Source organism: Lytechinus variegatus, chromosome 2 (assembly GCF_018143015.1).
Source record: "Lytechinus variegatus isolate NC3 chromosome 2, Lvar_3.0, whole genome shotgun sequence".
In the NCBI taxonomy this organism is placed as follows: Eukaryota; Metazoa; Echinodermata; class Echinoidea; order Temnopleuroida; family Toxopneustidae; genus Lytechinus; species Lytechinus variegatus.
The window spans coordinates 53,404,772-53,423,503 of NC_054741.1; the positions used below are offsets into that span (position 1 = coordinate 53,404,772).

Consider the following 18,732-nt stretch of genomic DNA (forward strand, 5'->3'; position numbering starts at 1 on the left):
AGAAATTGTTGATGCTGCTGTAGTTGTTGCTGTTGGTCAATGTAGTGTTACATCTCCTGTGTGTTTGCTGCTGTTTTTGCTCCTACTGTGCATGTGATTGAAGTACCTGAAATAGTAATTAATTTATAATGCATATGAGCAAGATACTAAACTTATTCCTAATTTCAATTTCATTGTTAACCCTTATAGAGTGGGGGGGGGGGGGGGGTGGAGGCACCTCTTGGTACTTTGCAAGATTTATCCAAATGGACAAGATCCTCAGGCACTCCCGGGATGACCTACCAGAATAGCCTCACAGTAAGGTGTATTAACAGGATTTTGTACTCATAACATTCAGTTGATTTTGCATGAACTCAATTCATCAAATGAATGTAAAGGGTCTACCAGTAAAAAAAATTCTGTGAGCTTTTTCGGGTAATCTTTCTGAGTCCTTTTACTCCTTTAATGAAATATTAATAATTAAATACATGATGAAGTGAGTTTGACAGTTATTTGACATGTTGCATCTTATGTGCTAGTGGTGGGGTCAATCATTATAGAAATGCAGAATATACATGTACATGTACCAATTTGGCAAGAGAAAGCAAGTCACATTATCGACCAATGATTGATATTGGTTTGTTACTTTTGCAGCTGAAAAAAAAATCATCAACACCTCAAACTAAGAGTTTAATTCTAAAATTTGGATTCCTGACAAAGAGCAAATCAAGAAGACAAAAATAATTCAAATTGTTATTATGACTTACTTTCTATGCCAAAATGAATCAGAATTATAAATAAGTTTAACTTACGTTTAAATCACATTTCTAGGCTCTTTATCTGGCTCTTCAAACCCTTCAGTTGTTGATTCTGGCATGACTTTCTGATACTATTTTGTGTCCTTCTGGAACTGTGGACAAAACCTCACCTGAAGGAATAAATTAAAATTTTCAAAAAATGTTTGGCACTATAATTTTTTTTCTCACATGAATACATTACATGTATATCAAAAGAAAAGGAAACTTCATTTGACTATTAGGTTTTTGTCGGGGGGGGGGGGTAAAGGGGTCAAGATGGGTCAATATGATGAACAAAAATGCAATAGTAAATAATATATAAGGATCAATCTCTGGTTGAAAAACGTCACTTCATGCAATTATTCCTCATAATTCATCTTGCACACACATATACACATAGTGAGGATGGGTGAGAGAGCGAGCATCGTCATCGTACATGCAAAAAGTATTAAATCCATCACTGATGTATAGATGGGGGCCATGCCCCCCAGTCAGACTGCAGGTCCCAAGAGAGTGGCTTCTTTCATCCAAATGATATTCATGACTTGAGATGTTTTGTATATTTAATGAGCTTGACGCGGACCATAACACCTTTTCATTCGGTCATTGCTGCTCTAACTGTGCATCGAATTTCATGAATTTGGTACCATTGTAAAGAAGAAGAATCATTCTTTCATGTCATATGTTTGGATTTATTCAAAGATTTTGTAATATAGGTTCAAAGTTTGATCTAAAATATGCTATAAAATAAATATTTTCACCTGACAAAAGTTGCTATTTTCACACTTTATTTGTGTTTGAGCCCAAATGATTTTTATATCATGATAAAGCTGAATATGTATGCTTTGAAACGATATAGGTTTCAAAATAAGAATTGGTTTAATCGGGTCAAGATCACACTTTTCATTTGCCAAGTACATAAAGCAGTTTGAAAACAAGAATACTGCATTCTGATTGGTCAAATAGACCACCCAGTGGCAAATTCCAACGGTTCCAGTGCCATGGTTCCTAGGAAGGTCACACTTCCCATGTGGTAATCTCCTCAAATACCCTGTGCCTGTTGTTCTGTGAACCTTATCCAGCCAATCAGAACTCTGGATTTCATGCAAGTACAAAATTACAGAAATCTCGTATTGTACCTTAGTGGGAAAAGTGTGATCTTGACCCGATTAAAAGGTGCCGCATATCAAGAGTGGCATTGTGAGAAAGAAAAGAAGTTCAGCTTTATGGTGATATGGATATCATTGAGGCTCAAAATAAAAAGTTTGCACAATGTGCAAAAGAAAATGGAAGAAAATTAAGTTTTGAGGCACACTTTCAGGCCAGAAATTTACTTATTTAACAAAATATTGTATACAAAATAAATGACCAATATGAAAGAGTAACTTTTACTCTATCTGATAGTGCAATAATATTTAATTTAACTTGAGGTTAAAAAGAAATGCCAGTAGTTGCAGTAAACACTGATTTCATGAGAAAGTCTGGCTTAATTGTCAGTATATCATCGAGGATCTAGATTTGGTAAAGTTACATAAACTGAACTTTGTGAAATCTTGAAATCTACGCTGAAAAATGTTCACACTGAAGATCACCAACACAGATAGGCACACGTGGGACAGTGTATTATTATTGCTGGAATATGAGCTTATTTTGCTTATTTCTCAGCAATTACACAATTTCTTCCAGAATCCTTTGGCACATATTTTTTATTCATACAAACAGACACTTGGGTGGTCATTATATTAGATTCTGTAAAAAGTCATTTTGAGATCGTTACCAATACTGGAATTTCTCTTTAAAACAGGTAAATTCTTAGACTCGAGAAAGAAAATCTCATGAATCACAAGATTTTGCAAGGATTCAGCCACGAGATGATTTGGATGTATCTGGACTTTTTGCTCATTAGCATAGGGACCTGCGGTCTGACTGCCCCCCCCCCCCAATGTTTAACGACCAAGAAAGAAAAGGAGAAAAAGAAAGAAAGCGAACGAGAAAGGGTGAAATAGAGAGTATTTACTGGATATTATTACGTCAAAATCTTTCCAAATTTTGATTTCTGTATTAAAAAGTTCTAAAATTTTGCACACTCCCTTCGCTCTCTTTGGAGAACTTTTGTTCCATTCGCCATATTTAGCCCTCTCAAAATATTTGGCTCATTACGCCACTGAATTCAATTGTAAGAATTTTATGTTTGCTTAATGTAGACTTAATCTAACCCTAATAAGACTGCCAGGGTATTTTGGAGGCAGGAAAGATGGGCGGAAGGGGAGTGGGGGCCCTCAAGATTGACCGTTAATTGCGCAATTGTGAAGAAATGCAAAATGCCTGCCACAGATGAAAAAATTGTATATTTGATCATTCTAAAATTATTTAGAATTATATATTTTACTAAATCATGCATGAAATTAGAATTTGGCTGGAAATCTATAAACACAGACCTTGAAGTTTTTGTTCAGACACATAAAAATTAATTGATATCAAATACCTTTCATATGTATTTTTTCCTTTCTTAAGTATTTCTTTGTTTTTTTTACTTTTTTTATATTGTTGACAAAATTTTCTGATCATAAGCACAATGAAATTAATTGATTTTAATCAGTAAAAATAAACATTAACCGGTATGATACAATTATGAATTCTGGCTAGAAACAGATTTTGCATTGGATTTGTCCATGAAATCACATTTTAGTGCAATTCTGACATGTGTACTTACACAATGCACAATGTTGCATAATTGCAGAACCGGGTACCCAGGTGTCACAAATTTTGTCTGAAAACTCATAAACTTTTTTTAAAAAGGCTTTATAATGACGCGGCACAATCTTTCACGTTGTGGATTTATCGTGAAAATTTTTGGGCTCCCACCGCCTTTTTAGGGTTAAATCAGATAGCACATCATGATGGGTTTTACTGATATTCATTCTGCAACCCATATTTCAAAGACTATCCATCATATCTGACATTGATTTTTACCTGTGGCAGTATGTTAGTCTCTGCATTTCTACAACTGTGGCCAAATATTCTACTACTAGTTCATTAGATGGGCCCATGGCATTTTTCTTATTGTAGGAGACTGGCAAGCCCTGGCTTTGAAGTTCCTGGTATATCCTCCAGCTGCAATATCTGGTCAGTTGAGGACTTGGGGGCTTTGTGTCAGGAGTGGTCTTGGTAATGGCGGTGGCAATGGTGATGGCAGTGACAGAAGCAGACTTGGTGGTGGTGACTGCAATTGCAGCATTGTTGATGGTGGTATATGCCTCATCACGACCAACATTAGCTCCTGCTGCCATGCTGCTGGTCTCCATCTATTATGTTTTAAATAGAATAAAACATTAAAACAATTGATTATTAACACATCAACTTCAGAACACTAGCATATTGATAATAAAACTTGTAGATTAGCAGTCAAAGCATAAAATGAACTTCCACAGAAGAGTACATGTACCTTCTAATAGAATTTCAGACCACCTTGAGGATGTTATGCTCAAAGCAAGGTTTTTATTTGACAACATTGGTCAGAGGGACATGGATTTAAATGTCAGAATACAACTGGTATCATTGGTTGATCAATCATACTGTACAATACCCCATTTAGATATATGTTGCTGTTATCTTCCACTTTACCCCTCTTAGATTTTTGGCATTGAGTAGTAGTCCCAGGGAAGGTGCTGAAGACTTTGGTACAGGTGTCTTTGCAGTATCTGGGAGGTTGCTTGCTGAATCTAAATGACTTTCTTTCGAGGGTTTCCCTGGTTTGTGTGCATTCTGTACGAGAAGAGTGAATAAAAAAAAAAACATTAAAAAAGAAGAAAAATTGAATAAACCGAGATGCAAGAATGAAAAAAATGACTTTAAATTTGTCAAATTAATATTCAATAGTACATTTAGAATATTTGTTTAGAAATGAATCCTTTTCAATGGACTTGCAGCAAAATAAACATGTTTAAATATTCATGATGATTTATTAACCCTATCTGGCCCCAAAGGAGGAAGGGGGGGGGGGTCTTAAAGGGATGGTCCAGGCTGAAAATATTTATATCTTAATACATAGAGTAGAATCCACTGAGCAATATGCTGAAAATGTCATCAAAATCGGATAACAAATAATAAAGTTATTGAAGTTTAAAGTTTAGCAATATTTTGAGAAAATAGTCATATCATGAATATTCATTAGGTGGGATGATGTCACATCCCCACTTTCCGTTTGGTTCATAAAATCATAATTTTTTCATTATTTCATACATGTGTAAATGATGTGTCTCCATTATGATGAAATAAGTTTCAGCAATTAATATCTAATGTACTAAATCAGTTGTCAATCCAATTTTTCTAGTTCTTGGAGGATAAAATTTAATAAACATAATTTCATATAATAAAATTCAAAAGAACAATTTGAGATGTGACATCATCAGCCCACCTAATGAATATTCATGACGACCGTTTTCACAAACTATTGTTATAAACTATCAAATTCAATAACTTGATTATTTGTCATCTGATTTTGATGAAATTTTCGGCATTTTGCTCAGTGACTTCTACTCTATTTATTAAGCTACATGTATAAATATTTTCAGCCTGGACCATCACTTTAATAAGCCCCCCTCCACATGTTTTGCAATAATTCCACAGTTAGAAACATGTCCTCATATTTTTTTGTTGGTCAAGTCTCGCAGAAGTTTAGGGACCAAGTTTGCGGCATCCGGATACGCAGTAATGCAACAATGTATGAGTTCATGTCGGACCTAGAATTGCTCAAAAACATTATTTTTCTTACAAATCTAATCCAATGGAAATTCTATTTTAAATCATAAATGACAAATGCATCATTATTCTTGCACTTATTGGTTGAAAATTATAAAATCTTTGCTTTGTCTCAAAATATTATATCTATATTTTGATATTAATAGATGCTCTAAGATCTTATCTTTGAAATGGCATTTAAAAAATAAATTCATGCTTGAGCGAACACGGGACGTTTTATACTTTTAGACTTTTGGCTAATCAGCAGACTTATAATATATTCATTATCTTTGCCATAATTTTCGAAAAATGCTGTCAAATTTCACTAATAAATTTATTCATTTACCTGAATTACATTGGTTTTAATTTGAACTTCTTTTACCTTTGAATTTTCCTTCATAAGTAAGAAGAGACTTTCTTGTCAACCCAAGTGAGAAGATTTGCATTTTTAATTGGGAGAATTTGTAATCATTCAAATCCTTTTTATTATGTGAAACAAATTATGTTATGGTACCTTTGATAATAATTATGTGAAACAATTTATGTAATGGTACCTATAAAAGACATGAATCCTATTTTCAAGGGGTCATTGAATCCTTCACCAAGTTTAATTATGTGCTTGACAGGACAAACAAGAAAATATTCATGTCTTTCAATGGCAATGGTGTATTGAGTCAATTTTGAAGGAGAAGATATGGCAGATCAGGTAAAATGCATTAAAAGTTGTGAAGCGAGCAAGCAAAAATTTCCAGTTTTTACTAAAATATCCAATTTTGTGATTTTGACATAATATTCAGAATAATATCATATTTCACTTTCTATGTTTTCTGTTATTTTTCTTTCCACTTTTTTCCTTGGTCATAATTTTGTATTGGGAGGGGGGGGGGACCCCGAGCCCCCACCCCTCAGTATGCCACTGTTCAAAGGCATCATACCTTTGCAGAACACAATGAAAGGATTCGAAAAAAAACACGCTCTACCATAATTTGGTTTAAAAAAATGTTCTTGCCTAAGGAAGGAATATTCAAAACTAAAAGAGAACATATTAAAAAGGAACAACACCACAACTATCCAAATAAATAAGTAGATTTGGAAATGAATTTTGACTGCATAATTCGAAAATTATGGCAAAGATAATGAAAAGGTTAAGAGGAATTCTGCTGATAGCAAGAAGTCCGACCATCATTATGCCATTTTGGCGCAAGCTTCCTTTTTTACCCCAGACAAAACAAAAATTTGTGTTTGCGTAAGCACGAACAAAACCAAATTATTTTAATAGCATTTGAAGGATAAGACTCCATAGCATGTATTGACACCAAAATATTGAGATCATAATTTGAAACAAAAATTTTATAGACTTTTCAAATCTATCCCATTTTTTCATACGCACTGTAGAACTTGGGAACTTATTTAGAGATTTACTTAACTGTACAGCAGAGAATTCTCTATTTATGCATAAAATAATTTATCAAAAATGAATTTTAATAAATTATGAAAAATCAGCAATACACCCTTAGCTTTGCAATTTCAAAGAAGCTCATGCTAATTATGTAGGGCTAAACCAAATTTTTAATTTGTTTGATCATTTAGTAAGCGTTAACTTAAAATACACAGTCCCCTGGTACACAGTATAGGCCGAGGTCCATGGTGACCCTCCCGAATAGGATAATTTTCATTTCTCTTTGGCTACTGAGAATGGAATATTCAAAACATTGTTCTGTCAAACCAAAGGTAGATAGATAATACAGAGATTATATTTCTTTAAAACACGTATGATATAGATCTACTGTACCTTCTGATGACGAGGCGGCAAATTAAATGTGGTTGGGACAGCATCCTGTCTTAGACGAATCGTTTGCCCAGTCCTGTCAAAGCAAGCATCTTCAAAATGATCAGAACAGAGTACAGAGCTCTTGGAGGAATTCGATGAAGCTTGCTTCATATTGACCATCCATACTGTGTTACAGTACCAGTTCAGTCCAACGGCTGAATGGGAATCTGCAGCAAATGTAAACACATGTCATGAAATCAATTATATATAATTAAGAAAACTCTAGGCCTACTCAGCAGCGGCCCGTTTATCAACACCTGGACAAGTGAGTCATATTTATCTACAACCACAGAGTTAGTTCCTATCTTTAGGATTTTTAACAAGAAATAATCCATTAATAACGTTATATTGAGACTATCGGTAGAAAGTACAAGAGATGTAGCCTTAATCACATAATAGCATAATTTTCAAAAAGTTAAATTATGATAAAACTTGCAATTATTGTGATAAATCAGGAAATACATCCAATCAAAAAATAGCAGAGCCAAAACTAGAACTAAAGCTTCGGTCTCTGTTAAAGGGGAATCCAACCCAAATAAAAACTTGTTCTTAGGGGAATAAGAAAAATCAGTCAAGTTGATAGGTGAAAGTTTGAACACTATCTGACAAATAATAAGAAAGTTATTTTTAAAGTTGTGAATATTGGTAATCCCTAGATCCACGAGACTGCAAATTGGCCACATATGTGATGTCACAGTGATGTAAGGCAAGGACTACTCTTCCATGTACTCCAATACATAAAATGGCTAATATGTCATTTTTTCAAATGTTTTACTTCAAATTTTTATTTTTCTTTCACATGAGGACATAAAACAATATACTACCAGGGTTATATTTAGATTACTGCCCCAGGGGAAGGGCAGTTAGGAGAAAAACACAAATCCCTGATAATTAAGTACATGGCCTATGGGAAAGTTGTCCTTGCCTCTTGTCATAATTTACTTACCCAGTTGCCACTTTGAAATCTACATAATCATAGGGATTTCAATTTTAAAGCAGCCATAACTTTCTTATTGTTGGTCCGATTTCTTTCAAACTTTCACCATTCTGTTTTATCTAATTTTCTCCTTTCCAACACTATATTTTATGACCAAGGCTGGATTCCCCTTAAGTGTAAAGGCATCCGGCCGAGCGTTGTTGGAGCGGTCGTGGAGCGGAGAGAAAAAAAAATCATCACTGCTCGCTACCGTTTACCATTTTCAAGTTCGATTTTAGTTTTTTTGTTTTCGATTTTTTCCCCCATTTTGAGAGAAAAATTCTACCCTCTTTCCCTACCGCTCCAACAACGCTCGGCCGGTGTGACCATGCCTTTATGTTGGTTGTTCAGCTGAATTTCGTTGGCTTCACTCACCAAATACAGAAAAAGATATAAAAATACTCCTCGAGACAGAGGGCTGCCAGCTGTCTACTAAAGGCAAAACATGCATCAAACATAATTAAACCATGCAGACTTGGGGATTAAAATGCCGAGAAAAATGAAATCATCACTAATTCATTTTGAACATGACTAAAAAACAAGGCAAAAGCAATTTTTGTCTCGCCCACTTATGAAAATAACCAGAAATATTGTGATTTGCGAGGGCACGCAAGAATTATATCGAAACTTCATTGTGAAATTACTGGGATGGAATAACACTTGTCATACCAGCCTTGCACGTAAACTTTAATATTGACCTGAAAATGACCTTTGACCTTACCATGTGACATCCGACTGCAGCATAAGTCTGCAAGTTTGGTTGAAAAGTGACTTACGGTTGCGGAGTTAGGTGTCATAAGAGAGTCTTGCATGTAAACTTTAACCTGTAAATGACCTTTGACCTTTCCATGTGACCTCTGACTGCAGCATAACATGCAGGTCCCCCAAGTCCATCTACCATCCAAGTTTGGTTGAAAAGTGACTTACGGTTGCGGAGTTAGGTGTCATAAGAGAGTCTTGCATGTAAACTTTAACCTGTAAATGACCTTTGACCTTTCCATGTGACCTCCGACTGCAGCATAACATGCACGTCCCCAAGTCTATCCAACATCCAAGTTTGGTTGAAAAGTGACTTACGGTTGCGGAGTTAGTTTTCATAAGAGAGTCTTGCATGTAAACTTTGACGTTGACCTGAAAATGACCTTTGAACTTATCATGTGACCTCCCACTTCAGCGTAACATGTGCAGGTCCCCCAAGTCCATCTACTGTCCATGTTAGGTTGAAAAGCGACTTACATTTGCGAAGTTAGGTGTCCTGCATGTAAACTTTAACGTTGACCTGAAAATGACCTTCGACCTTACCATGTGACCTCTGACTGTAGCATAACATGCAGGTCCCCCAAGTCCATCGACCATCCATGTTTGATTGAAAAGTGACTTATGGTTGCGGAGTTAGGTGTCATAAGAGAGTCTTGCATGTAAACTTTAACCTGTAAATGATATTTTACCTTACCATGTGACCTCTGACTGCAGCATAACATGCACGTCCCCCAAGTCTATCCAACATCCAAGTTTGGTTGAAAAGTGACTTACGGTTGCGGAGTTAGGTGTCATAAGAGTCTTGCATGTGAACTGTAACGTTGACCTGAAAATGACCTTTGACCTTACCATATGACCTCAGACTGCAGCATAACATGCAGGTCCCCCAAGTCCATCTACCATCCAAGTTTGGTTGAAAAGCGACTTACGGTTGTGGAGTTAGGTGTCATAAAAGTGTTGCATGTAAACTTTAACGTTGACCTGAAAATGACCTTTGACCTTACCATGTGACCTCTGACTGCAGCTCAACATGCAGGTCACCCAGGTCCATCTACCATCCATGTTTGGTTTAAAAGCGACTTACAGTTGTGGAGTTATGTGTCATTACAGGTTTGTGACGGACGGACAGACGACATTTGGATCCCTTAGTCTCGCCTTCACCTCTGGTGGGCAGGACAAATATGTCATACGGACGTTGAGATATGCCGCGAGAGCTTTTCTCGAAAGGGTGGGTTGAGGAGGAAAGTCAAACAAAACACACCTTTTCGGGACAACCGGGGAACTTTCCATGAAAGGCTGCATGTGTTTAATATTTTTTCTGAACCAATCGTTTCTATGAAAATTAGTCTTGAAATAACAATATAACAGTAATATAGACACTAGACAGAGGTGCATAGATGGGGGGAGGCTTGGGATGCTCTCCCCCCCCCCCCAAAAAAAAGGGAAAGAAAAATGAAATATAACATTTTCTGAATATTTTTATGTCAAGCTACAAAATGTGATTTTTTTTTAATGAAAAGCTTGCTCGCTCACAACTTCTATTGAATTTTGCCTGATATGACACATCTGACTCCCTCAAAATCTTGGGCTCATTTTGTCTCTGATTATTAGGAGAAAAAGAGAGCTTGCAGTTTTTGTGATTCTGAATAAAATTTCATATTAATGAAGTAATTCTGGACACAAAATAATTACACAAAGCCATATGGAATTATGAGAAATAGTAAACAAATATATCAGGCTTTGAGAAAGTATAGTTGAATTATTTATCCGAGGTTGGTCTGACAATTACTTCCTGAGGGGCGAAGCCCCGAGGGAAATATAGTAGTTTTGCCAGTCCAACCGAGGATTAATAATTCCCACTATGCTTTCGAATGAAACGCCTGATATATTTGTTTTTTATCCAACTTTTTATAATTAATAACCAAAATCTATGTGATGAGCTTGCAAAGTCCGGTTACTTGAGTTGAATTACCTACTTTTCTCTGAGCCATCGTGCTCAGCAGAACGCAGATCAGTGCCTGTGCCGACACATCGCTGGACTTGCCCGGGAGAGAGAGCGCGCTGGCCGGTGTGCCTGAGAGTTTAGCTAGATCCAGTTTTGTGAAATAATGATGTCAGACCTCGATATACTAGTATCCAAAAATATATCGAGGTATGACGTCAGAGTTGAAATATATTCGGTCACATGATGCTACTTGAACCAATAGTATGATTTACTCTATGTAGGATATAATGTATTCTATTCTATAGGCGTAAGTATTTGCATAGAAGTGTGATGAAACAATTCAGTGGCGAAGTGAGCCAAAGTTTTGAAGGGGCTAGATATGAATAATTGGGCAGATCTTTTTTTTGTGAGCGAGCAAAAAAAATAAAAATATTTAACTTTATAAATATCCAATGAAAGCATAATATTCAGAAAAAATATATTTCACCATTTTCTTTTCTACTTTCTTGGTCATAATTTATTTTTGTAGGAGAGGAGAGGGGGCAAGCGCCCGAAGACCCCCTCGCCTCATCTGTGCACTGAAGAAATTACTTTGAAACTGACTTTCCTTTGCAAGCTGCTGGATAATCTTTATATAATAGTTACCATGCAAGGACGCGGCTGCACTGCCGAGACTATTGAAAATAAATACATGAAAATGCGCAAAATTTGTGTTTTCCCTTCTTTCCTTCCGTTTTGTTTCACCTGCATAGGAGAGTAAAATTATATTATAGGCGCTGTTTTTCTGACGGTGGCGGCATCAACACCAAATCTTAACAAAAGGTTGTGTTTTTTAAATGAAAATTTAGAAACCTAGTTCATGAAATTTGGGCATAAGGTTAATCAAGTATTGCTAAACGTCCTGCCTGAGTTTCAGGTCACTCAGTTGTTGTGTGTCCGTACAGGTTGTGTGTCCACACGATCAATGTTAGAAAGTCATTTGAAAAAAGTTAGAAGCGAAGTTTCATCAAATTTTAGTACAAAATGTTGGGAAATATAAAGAACAAAATAGAAGATGATAACAAGTATTGAATTCATATTTTTAGTGTAATCCAAAGACAAAAAGGAAGGCTTCAAAAAGATTGTTTACATTCATAATTCCGAAGCTTCGTTATTCCGAAGGTTTGGATATTCCGGAGGTTCGTTAATCTGAAAGCGAAATAAGGTTCGTTGTTCCGAAGGTCCGACAATCCAAAAATTGAAATGACGTTCGTTGTTCCAAAGGTTCGTTAATCCGAAAAGGAATAATGAGAGTCATAATTCCGAAGGTTCGTTAGTCCGAAAAAAAATGAGGTTCGTTGTTCATTTAGTTTTTTCGGATTAACGAACCTCATTTCGTTTTCGGATTAACGAACCTCATTTCGTTTTCGGACTAACGAACCTTCGGAATTATCACTCATTATTCCTTTTCGGATTAACGAACCTTCGGAATTACGCCACAAATGTTCGGATTAACGAACCCTTTTTCGATTTAACGAACATTGTTGTTCAGGCAATAATGAATTCACGTGTTTTGGAATTACGAACCTTCTGAATTACGAAGTGTAACCAAAAGATAACATGTCCGGACACTGGACCCCCTCCTATATTAGTTTTGTTTTTAAAGATCGTGATGTTCCATGAGTTTTATATTTCCCCATAAAATCCCACCTTTGTCACTCGGAATATCAGATCGACTTAACGGACACGATGTTCAGCCAGATGGAGCGTATAGTAGTGGTGGTGAAGTGGAGCCGGCACAAACATCGCTCGAAGTAACTAAACTTGTACTAGTAATGAGTGGGGCTAGGACCTAGGCCAAACATACTTAGGCTACCACAACAGGCGATAGGCTTTCTTACCCCTCCAAAGATAACTTCTTAAATTGGAGATAAAATTTTACCTTCTAGGGTGACCTTTTCTTGGACTTGCCCTATACCCTGTACCATGAACCGTTTTGGCAGTGGATATCTAAGTCAGTGGGTCGCGCATGGGATCTCATTCTCACTTCTGGTGTCCATACCACATGATTTTTCTGTGCGCGGTGGCGCATCTTTGGGCCCGAGCCGAGATAGATCGACTCTAACATTAGAGTCTACGGACAAGCCCAACTCACAGTCAAGGGTTCATTACATGCAGAAACAGATCTAGAGGGGGGGTTGCAACCCCCCAAAAAAAAAAAAAAAAAAAATCTGCCCAGGACCATTTTTTTTAAATCTTATCTTTTTTAAAAAACTTGTAATTTTATTTTATTCTATTTCTATGTATTCATTTAATTTATTATTATTATTTATTTGGGGGAGGGTTGGGCGAACAAATGTCACATAGTCCTTTTTGCCCCCCATCAGCTTTTTTGAGGACACGGGCCACCGCGGAAGTGACAATCTAGGCCAGGGTTGCCGATTCTCATCCCCAAACAAAAATCCCCCCATTAAAAAAAAAAAAAATGGGGGATTGCAACTTAATTTTACAAATTTTCATGGGGGTTAATTTGGCAATGACCTCTATATCAAAAATAGTGGTGTTTTAGATGCAAGGAAACGTCATTTTCACACACAGATTTTCAAAAATTTTCCCTACGTGGGAGGGGGGACACCCCCCAAACACCCTCGCTTGCTCCGCTCGCTTGGACTCGGTCGCTACGCTCCCTCACATACCACCCCAACCCCCCCTTTATAAAAGCTGGATCCGCCCCTGACATGCCACAGCGCACAGAAAAACCAAGCCATTACTTAGAAGTGGTGTGTTTAATGCCTTATGGACGTGGACATCACTTGCAGAAGTGGGATCGCAGCAAGCCAGCATGCGCGACCCACTAACTCATTAACTGTCAATTCGAAATCCACTGCCAAACATGGTTCAATGGTTTAATTTACCAGTATTAATACTAACCTCGCAATGCGTGTGGGTGCCCAAGCTAAAGCTGTTTTTAATAATCTAAAAATAAAATCACGTCAATCACTGACTCAGTCTCAGACAGTCAATAATTATATAAAATTTGTCATCCAATGAAGTTTCCAATTTCAACATGCATTTTGCTCTGAGTCAGTCTGAGTATGAATTTTACACCATTTATCAAAATCTAGGCCTAAATATCAGCCTGTATAATTCATTACCATTTTAGGTGTGCACAAAAGACCAATCCCCCCTGGCCTGGCATGGGCATGGTCGACTACAGTAGGACCCTACACAAACTTGAATACACGGGACTATAAATTGCACAGCTTCTTGCAAATGCAAGTTTGGCAACGACTAACGAATTCCCATTTTGTTTTCAACGTAATTTTGAAGTCGAAAACATAGCTAAACTTACGAATGCAATGTCCGTCCACATTCTACCAATTAGAGAAGTTGTTTGCAGCTCTCGTTGACATGAATAACGTGAAATCTAAGCTAAACAAGAAAGGTTCACCAACATGCCGACCTGTGAGTGTGACCGTCCCGCGCCCGGATATCGATCGAGCGAAGATATCGGCTTGAGCAAGGTGCAGCCAATCAGCGACGATCTCATATTCCCTGCCAGAAAGAGGAGACAGAATTATTTTACATGGACGGAATTTTTTGTGATGTGACACAAAATCATTTTGTCGACGGAATTTTTTGTGATGTGACACAAAATCATTTCGTTGACGGAATAAATATTTGCATCGCAACGAAATGAATTTCGAGGACGCAATTTTATTTCGTCTCGAGGAAATTGATTATAAGTGTGACACAAAATAAATTTTGTATACGAAATCAAACTGCATCATGACGAAATGAATTTCGTTGGAGTGAAACACATATTTTCCTACAGAATTTTCCTTTGGACAATTGGGGTGCTATTTCGTTAGATCAAAATTCATTTCGTGTGTACGAAATAAATTTTGTGGACGAAATTACATTTCGTCTCGACGAAAATTTATTTTGTGTGACAAGAATAATTTCGTATACGAAATAAAACTGCGTCATGACGAAATCATTTTCATACGAACAAAAAAACTTTTGTGTACGGAATGACGTGAATTGGACGGAATTTACCATCGGACATTTGGTGCGCCATTTTGTATGGCACGCCAAATGAAGTTTGTGGACGCAATTACATTTTGTCTAAACGAAATTTATTTTGTGCATTTCGTCGAGACGAAAATGATTTTGTGTGACACAAAATAAATTTCGTGTACGAAATTAGAAAAGCGTCATGACAAAAAGATTTTCGTCTGAATAAAAACACATTTTGTGTACGGAATTGCTTGAATTGCACAGAATATACTGGCGTACACTTGGCACGCCATAGAAAAAGGCCATTAAAAAATGTAGGTCATCAACATTTGAAGAGTGTATGGTTATATCACAGATTAATTTATTTCATATCATATCAAGCTTCTCTACAATGACACTTTTAATATTGGGACAGGTGTGACTGCTCCATTTTGATAATTCAAAATTTGATTTCTTTTATCTATAAAATCCGACATGATAACCATAAGTGATTAGAGCTGATTCAAAATTGGATATTGAAAGGCTTAATTCAAAGAAAATAACATGGAAACAATTGTCTTTATTATTCCCTAAAAATTAATTCAGCGTGCAAAGAGTTAAGAGCGACTCTAAAGCCATACTCAAGTCTTTGTGAAACACCCCAGGTCACCGCACATGCTGAAATTGTTTGCTTTTTAAACTATCGGACATCTTGATATAGTACGAGTGAGCGCAGCGGGATAAAGAAAATACGTTTTGTGGAAGACATGTTCATCATTAAATATAAATCTAGACACTGCTGAATATGATTTCGTGACAAATTGCATACTGTCCTGCACACTGCACTACTTTGCTCCTGACAGAAAGCGAGGCAAGCGACTGATCGAAAATTAACAGTTTCCGTATGATTTCTCACTAAGGAGGTATCTTACAGTGCTTCATACGAGCGATATGCGACTACTTCGCGACTCAAGATTTTGACAGATGTGCAATTTATTAAACACGTGGCTTGGAAATCTCTCTGATTAGTCTGTCCAAATTTGATAATCAACATCTTTGCTAAAAAAAATCACTGTTGCCTGCCTGAAACCATCTTTAATATATTTATCTTGAGGAATTTTTTAGAACAATCTAAAATCGATTTACCGAAAGCTCTTTGACAATTCATATATACACTCCAATCATAGTACTTGTTTGCTACACGTTGTTACGATACTGCAACAAATAACAATGAAAATATAAATTTGATTTCCATTATTCTATTACAGGAAATGTAACAATCAAAAGCTAACAAAACAACAAGTGGGATGCCTCTGGCGGTCTCACCTGCATCATGCGATTCAATATAGCAGCAGTGCTGATTTTGAAAACTACTATAACTCACACAAGATGTTCAGTGATACTTGGTTACTCTTGTTTAAACGTTTTATGAACTAGACCAATACACTTACATATATATGATGAACTTTGACCTTGGTCATGTGACGTGAAACTCATGCAGGATGTTTCGTGATACTTGATTAACCTTATGTATAAAATTCATGAACTAGGTCCATATATTTTCTAAGTTATGATGACATTTCAAAAACTTAACCTTAGGTTAAGATTTTGATGTTGATTCCCCCAACATGGTCTAAGTTCTTTGACCCTAAATGACCTTTGACCTTGGTCATGTGACATGAAACCCAAGCAGGATGTTTAGTAATACTTAATTAACCTTATAGCCAAGTTTCATGAACTAGGTCCATATAATTTCTAAGTTATGCTGTCATCAACCTCAGGTTAAGATTTGGTGTTGACGCCGCCGCCGCCGTCGGAAAAGCGGCGCCTATAGTCTCACTCTGCTATACAGGTGAAACAAAAATCAATATTAATCTTACATGTACATCTCTTGAACTGTCAGTTCTGCTTTTATTCCAAAGTTATGATCCAGATAAAATCACAGTTGGCTGGCGAAAATTCCTTACATTAAAGTTCACAATGATGGCGATGATGAAACTGATGTTGAAGCACGATGAATAACAATAGTCACTGTAATGAGTTGAAATGCCTGTGAAGACGATGTTGTAGTAGAGCGGATAAGCTCCAAAAATCACAAGAATTGTGCAAAATTTGACTAAAGCATGAGACTTTCACAAGTATTAGTATATGCCGTAAGATTTATTTTAAAGATGGGAGGTAAATTTAAAAATGCCATTTACGGCCGTTGCCATGGCAACGGAATAATTTCTCAAAAATGACATACATTCCCATGTAAATGGTAAATAAACATGATATAGATGAATAAAATGACAACTTTCAAGCTTCCAATTGAATATATATAAAATTTAGAAACATTCAAAATCAACAAGATGGTTCCAATTGGTACGTTGCCATGGCAACGGCTTGTTTTTCCCCAGAAAAATAAAAATCTTTATTAAAAAAACGTTGTAGAATATGAATTATCTTTAATTTTCCCTAATTTTACAGTGTTAAACAAAGATATTTTGGTTGCTAGATGTATAACTCATATCTCAAGCCATTGCCATGGCAACCAAATAACAACTGATTTACAAAAATAACATGGTTGACAAGACAATGGGCAGGTGGAAAAATCAACTGGAATTGACTTAATATGTATGCTTTAGTTTTGACCCCCTCATTTGAACCAAAAATAAAGAAAGTGTTCTGCAGGAGTTCTTTATGAAGATAAAACTTCATGTTGCATTGGTAATGCTTGAATTAAATTAAAAGAAACAATGTTGCAAAGAACCCGTTGCCATGGCAACAGCTTATTTCCCTCTAGAAAAGTAAAAATATTGATAAAAATGTAGAATACATGTATGATCATCAGTCCATTTTCAATCATTTTTGAGGTACTAATCGGGATATGCTTGTGACTAAATTTATAAATATAACATCTTAAGTCATTGCCATGGCAACCAGATAACATCTAATTAAAAACAACAACAGGGATGACAAGGTTATGGAAAGGTGAAAAGTACAATGAAAATTAACTTATATGTACATGCATAAGGTTTGACCTACTCAATTAATTTAGGGGAAATAATACAGTGAGTGTTCTGCATGAACTAATTGGAATGATACAGATTGATGTTGCCTTGGTAATACTTGAATTGAATAAAAAGAAACAATGTTGCAAAGAACCCGTTGCCATGGCAACAGCTTATTTCCCTCTAGAAAGGTAAAAATATTGATAAAAATGTAGAATACATGTATGATCATCATTCCATTTTCAATAATTTTAAGGTACTAATCGAGATATGTTTGTGACTAAATTTATATATATATAAAACATCTTAAGTCATTGCCATGGCAACCAGATAACATTCAATTTAAAAAACAACAAAACAGGGATGACAAGGTTATGGATAGGTGAAAAATACAATGAAAATAACTTTTATGCATAAGGTTTGACCTACTCAATTAATTAAGGGGAAATAATAAAGTGTTTTGCATGAACTAATTAGAATGTCCAACATTGATGTTGCCTTAGCAATACTTGAATTCCACGATAAATATCAATGTTGCAAATGACCTGTTGCCATAGCAACGGCTCATTTACACAAGAAAAGTACCAGTTTTGATTAGAATAATGACTATAGACTCTGATTTTTCTTTCATTTCTCCTAATTTTGTGATAAGAATTGATATGTTTGCTGTTAACATACAAATAATATCTGAAGCCATTGTAAAAAAAAACATGGTTTACAACACAATGGACAGG

The 18,732-nt window shown here is 36.1% G+C and overlaps 1 protein-coding gene across 4 annotated transcripts; it reads right to left on the reverse strand.

The window, feature by feature from the left end:
* On the reverse strand, window positions 1-14,574 carry LOC121408362 (THAP domain-containing protein 5-like). 4 transcript variants are annotated; one of them, XM_041599810.1, is made up of 6 exons: window positions 14,359-14,574; window positions 7,309-7,514; window positions 4,401-4,541; window positions 3,750-4,081; window positions 792-907; window positions 1-106 (listed from the first exon to the last, which is right to left on the reverse strand). In XM_041599810.1, exons 2-5 carry the CDS (start codon window positions 7,465-7,467, stop codon window positions 904-906), a joined length of 636 nt encoding a protein of 211 aa, XP_041455744.1. In that variant the 5' UTR covers window positions 7,468-7,514; window positions 14,359-14,574; the 3' UTR covers window positions 1-106; window positions 792-903. The 4 variants fall into 4 exon arrangements, with proteins under 4 accessions (XP_041455744.1, XP_041455743.1, XP_041455745.1 ...); XM_041599809.1 differs by lacking the exon at window positions 14,359-14,574 and adding an exon at window positions 12,949-13,082; XM_041599811.1 differs by lacking the exon at window positions 14,359-14,574 and adding an exon at window positions 11,059-11,243.
* Between the last annotated feature and the right edge of the window lie 4,158 nt (window positions 14,575-18,732).

Coding starts and splice junctions, on each gene's coding strand:
- LOC121408362 (XM_041599809.1), bottom strand. CDS start 12,994: ATGGTACAGGGTATAGGGCAAGTCCAAGAAAAGGTCACCCTAGAAG. Junction 7,515..12,948: donor AGAAAAGGTCACCCTAGAAG/GTAAAATTTTAT, acceptor CATTTGCTGCAG/ATTCCCATTCAGCCGTTGGA. Junction 4,542..7,308: donor TGCCGCCTCGTCATCAGAAG/GTACAGTAGATC, acceptor CTTCTCGTACAG/AATGCACACAAACCAGGGAA.